We start from the raw sequence: 5,229 nt of genomic DNA, 5'->3' as shown, positions 1-5,229 counted from the left end.
GACTGACTGGTTTTCTCACTTCACAAGCATTCAACATTTCAACTGTATCATATCATCACAGCAACTCCAGCAACGAAATTCATGTGTTGGATCTTTACTGTCCGAATAAGCAACAAGGTATGGGCATCTCCCATAAGAAAACAAAGCTTCTGATACTTCTTTCACCACACTATTGAAATTTTTTTTTTGAAAACACCACACTATTGAAATTGACATGTACTATGACTGACTGGGATGATCGTTGCAAATTCCATGCGATATCCCGTTTCCAAAGCAAAAAGATATTGTATAACACATGGATGATGTGATAGGTGTGACTGACATAGCTATCTCTGTCACCCGGGTAAAGAGTAAATTTCACAACAAAGTTTCATTTAACAATAGTTCTTAACAGTAAAACGACAACTTGTGAGGTAATTGCTAGTAAAAGGTCGACCTCGTTTTGTTTATTTTTATTTTAAAGCTCGTAGCTGACACATGGTAAAAAAGAGGTGGGGACATCTGTCAAGATCGACAAAAATATAACTAAAAAAAGCTTATGTAAAGAAAATAAAATGCTGATTTGACGCCCTTTGATGCTTTTCTCACAGCACTAGAAAGATTGTCTGCAATTCACTACAACTACTGTATTCATCCAGTCGACATACTTACAAACAATAAAGCGTCCAGCTCAGCTTTACAGTCTAGTAGGGGAAAAAACAGAGCTGGAAAGGGGGGCCGTGTATATCTACAGAGCAAAAAGGGGAGGCAACGGCCAAACTATTCCAAGTCCATGGCCTTACTAAGTGCTGAAAGCGGTTATGTACGAAACCACGACGGTGATGTCGTCCAGCTTTCCGCCGTAGTACCGGTGCCCAGCTTCTTGGGCTGCGGTCGAGAACGGCGTCTGCCTGTCCGACTCTTTCGCACGCTGGCGTGCGAGAGCAGCTATCTTCTGAGCAGTCACTTGGGGTTCCAGGCCAGCTCTGGTCGCATGGACCACCACTGCCGCTATATCATTGTTGTACAGGTTGTCAAACAACCCATCTGTGCCAGCAACAACTACGTCACCGGACGCAACAGGTACCTTGAACACCTGGAGACACCTTAAGTGATCACAATCCAAGTATTTTGTAACACTAGTCTGCATACGAAAATAACGCTCCCAACAGCTCTAGAAAACATGAGCCAATATCCTTTGCAAAATATACAACAAGCGGTGATACACATGGGCATTCGGTTTTGATCTGTCGCAATCGCTAGACTATCCCGTTCTCATGAATGAATACAGCTGCAAGTATAAATATGTTGCATGGACTACAGGATTCCTAATCTAGATGGCAACTGTATGCATTTATTTCATCAGCAAGTACTAGAGTTTAAGCAGCCCATCAACACAAAGGCTTCCCTATGCAACTTTGCAACATAATACAAACTATGTTCTCCATTAAAACAGACACAAACTATGCATATTTGTTAAAATGAGCAAATCATGTCCATATATTAGTTATGATAAAAATAAATGCACTATGCAGTATATAAATCAGACTGAGGAACTAAAACATGAACTTACCTGCGCAGCGCTAGGCAAGTCACTAGAGTTGCCACTCTCAAGTTGGTAGGGGGTATTGAAATCATGTTGCTGTATAGGTGACTTGAACAATGTGCAGCCATCTCGGATGACTAAAAAGCCACTATCACCAATACTAATTGCCTGTATACCCTGAGATAATTTGCAACCAGATGTTAAAAATATTGATAAGGCAGCCAATATTTAAGACTAGAATATGTTCAAGAGTCAAGTAAAATTTGTGATAACATAGTAAAAAGGGGATTTATCATTATATTACCAACAAAGAATTGTGATCAACTCTTAGCTTTTCTTACTGATGCCAAAGCCACAATATATTATCATGTCAGAACAAAAATAAACAAGACCAGTAACCAACCTGATCGGTTAAAGCAATGATACATGCTGTCGATGAACCCTTCACTGTTGTGCCACTATGGGCCTTTTCTAGTACCCTTGTAAGATCGATACTGTCTTTTGGCTCTTCTTCTATTGCAGTCAATGCATTAGACATAATATCCCTAGCATATTGACCTGCATCGATACCAAGGTCTGCCCAACCACCAACACCATCAGCTATCCCTATAGCCTGTTCATCCCAAATAAAATGTGCATCCTCGCCACCAGTTTCTTCCTTATCCGGATGTGGTAGATAAGATGACCCAGAAAGAAGCTTCAAGGGCCTATCCGCTAACATGTCCCTGAAATAGTGATCAATTTTTCAGAGCATAATACAAGTACATATATCCAGTCATAACATAATTCGTAACAATACATAAGACATGTCATGATGTAGTCCTAGAGCACAATGCACCCACAAGACATGCTACACTGAATAAACCACGACACAACTCAAACAGTTGGCAATTTGAAGTTAGCCGTCGTATGTATCAATTAATTGCCATCCTCTCCAGCTGTCCGGTTCTCTGCAGCCCTTGTGGGCCACTTGTGAGATTTAGCTATAGAGTAATACGGTACTACCCTAGATGACAGTAATTTGGAGCTGATTTTTCTTTTCTCTGAAACTTCCCAAGCAAAATACTTTTTTTTGTCCTTGGTACCAGCACTAATTATGTTCTATCATTAGGGCCCATCAAAACCCAAGAGCATGGTATCCCAGTGATAATTTAGTTTTTTTAGATAAACAGGACATGCTTGCCCCAGTTCCCAATTCTACAGAAAACTATAAAGCTGTGTTTGGATGCACACGGAATTAGACTCGGAATTGGGGAATCTGGATTTCGAGCCTCCATTTCCGCTGTTTGGATGCGTGTGGATTTTGGGCCTCGAAATGGTGTCCGATTCCAAGCCCCGCGCCCTTGTGTGCAAAATGGCACTCCCACGATTCGGAGGTCACCCCCGTGCGTACCGCTTCATCTAGGAACAGAACAGGGCCTCTCGCAGTCTCGCTCGTGGCGGAGAGGGGAGACAGCGAGCGACCCGAAGGAATCAGCGGCCGCCGCACCGGTGAGCTTCTCCCCACCCTCCTCTCTCTCTCTCTCCCTTCCCCGCCATCTTCTCACCTTCCCCCTCCGAAGCCATCTCGTCGGACGCCCATCCATCTTCTCCTATTAGCCCGCCCCTAACCCTAGATCGACCGGGCGGTGGGAGTAGTACAGCGGCCTCTCCCTGGCCTCCCGAATCCTCTCTTGTACAACGACCCATCGCATCTTTCTCCTGTCGGGAGCCTGGGCCAGAGCATGGAGGGCAGAGGGGATAAAATCGCTGGCCCGTTCAAAGGGCGCGCAGCAGTTCACCGGCTCGAGTGTGGCCGGCCAGAGTTGGAGGAGGTGGATCCTGGGTGGGAGCAGCAGGTCACCGACTGCAGTTGGTTCACTCAGCTAGATCTCCTAGGGAGACAGGGCACAGGTAAATTTATGTTCTTGGCAATCGTCCTTTTTTTCTAAAAATTTCCATTCAGATTTTCATTGCTTGCTGAAACTAACTAGTTCACTTGGTCGTTTGGCATGAAGATGCTTGATGAATCAGTAGCTTTCTTGTGTATGCTATCTACAAGGTGACCAGTAGCACCGGAGAGAGCTGGTTGTCCAACAATCTCAGGACCATTTGGCTTCTCTGCTTACCTGCACTTTGCACAGGCTTATGTTCTTAAGAAAAGGTACACTGCAGTTAGAGCACAGTGATGTGCACGTGGCTTCGTCGTTACGGACGGCATGAAAGCTACATCGGACGAGTTTTTCCGGCGGCCCCTCGAAGAAATGCAGAGGTATACCAACCTGATCGACAGTAGCTACCTGGTGTTGCTGGCCATGGCTGCCCAATGCGACCAGCCGAAAATCTGCTGTTAGGAGCGCACACCATCCTGGTGTATTTCAGAGTGACCTAAACCTACAGCTGGGTAGTTTGCGCATGTGCTAGTAGTACCACGCTCGTTCTGGAATTTAATCTGGCTACTTGATGCCTTGATTTTTTCCCTTTGTTGCGAACGGCTGATGGCTTGATCAAAATTCATCTTCCTTTTATGTTTTGAAGCTGTAAAATTTGTTGTGCGTGTTTGTCTCGGACGACTGAACTATGGAGCTGAGTTCACTTTGTTTGGTACTTGAAAAATATTTTGTGTCATGTGTGTTGTAGTTCCCACCTAATTCTGTTTATTTAATGTTATTATGTGTGAAAATATTATATAAACATTCTAATATATACCTACTATTTTCATACTTGTACATAAGTTTATATTGTCCAATTCAATTTCAACAATACCCAATTATGTGCATCCAAAGCCTTGAGATGATAACATGCAGCCTTAAAGCTGGCAATGGAGACAATGAGGGAACAGTGGCCACCCAATGAATCGCACAAGGCATTTCCTAAACCCTCAAAACTAAATTGAGCTAGCTTGTTCTTGATCCAAAGAAAATACAGAATGTATACACTAAGCTACAATGCGTTGATTGCCAAAACAAATACTGCTAGATCAAGGAGAGGAGAGAGGGAAACATACTTATCCGAGGTGCCGACGGATTTCTCAGGCTGCGATCCATCCGCTTCGCGGGCGGCGGGGCTGAAGGACACCTCCTCCGGCACAGCACCTGTGGCGAAGGAGCGCCCGCCCCCGACGAGCAGCTGCTCCACCAGCAGGCCTGGCCGGGACACGCTGCTCACGGCGCAACGGAACCACCAGGACCCGCCACCGCCCGCCGCGGGCCCTCCCCAGATCCCTAGGAACCCGGCTGGCACTCCGCGCACCGGAGACCGGGCCCCGCCCAGGGCCGGCAGCGCGGCCCTCGGCGCGCCGGCGCCGCCCCGGAGCAGCCGCGCGGCCGCGCGCTGAAGAGCGGCCGCCAGGGACATCCTGCCGCGTGGCTGCTACGCCCAGAGACTCCGGCGGGATGGGGAGGTGGAAAGGGAGTGAAACCCTAGGGCTAGGGGCGAGGGAGGGGGAAGAGGAAGGATTGGGGTGCGGCCGGGCGAAAGGAGGCAAAAGTTTTTACTTCTCCACTTGGAAGGGTTTTTATTTCCAGTAAATGACAATTAACCACCACATTTGATACAGTCTTGTCATATAACCACCTTTTTTTCTTCCCCTGAAAACCAACTTTTTTTTATCTTCCCTCAAAAACCACCTTTTTCTCTGATTGACACATAACTACTCCCTCCGTCCCAATAAAAGTTATGTGCTCGGTATGGATTGCATATTGCACTTGTTATATTACTTTGCA

The 5,229-nt window shown here is 46.0% G+C and overlaps 1 protein-coding gene across 1 annotated transcript; it reads right to left on the bottom strand.

Moving 5' to 3' along the window:
- Window positions 1-561: 561 nt before the first annotated feature.
- On the bottom strand, window positions 562-4,861 carry LOC124691725 (probable protein phosphatase 2C 55). The gene is made up of 4 exons (XM_047224999.1): window positions 4,512-4,861; window positions 1,929-2,250; window positions 1,553-1,702; window positions 562-1,075 (listed from the first exon to the last, which is right to left on the bottom strand). Exons 1-4 carry the CDS (start codon window positions 4,859-4,861, stop codon window positions 782-784), a joined length of 1,116 nt encoding a protein of 371 aa, XP_047080955.1. The 3' UTR covers window positions 562-781.
- Between the last annotated feature and the right edge of the window lie 368 nt (window positions 4,862-5,229).

The sequence above is a fragment of the Lolium rigidum genome, chromosome 2 (assembly GCF_022539505.1).
Source record: "Lolium rigidum isolate FL_2022 chromosome 2, APGP_CSIRO_Lrig_0.1, whole genome shotgun sequence".
Lineage (NCBI taxonomy): Eukaryota > Viridiplantae > Streptophyta > Magnoliopsida > Poales > Poaceae > Lolium > Lolium rigidum.
Note: the sequence above shows the minus strand (reverse complement) of the source record. Positions and strands in the feature narration are given on the sequence as shown.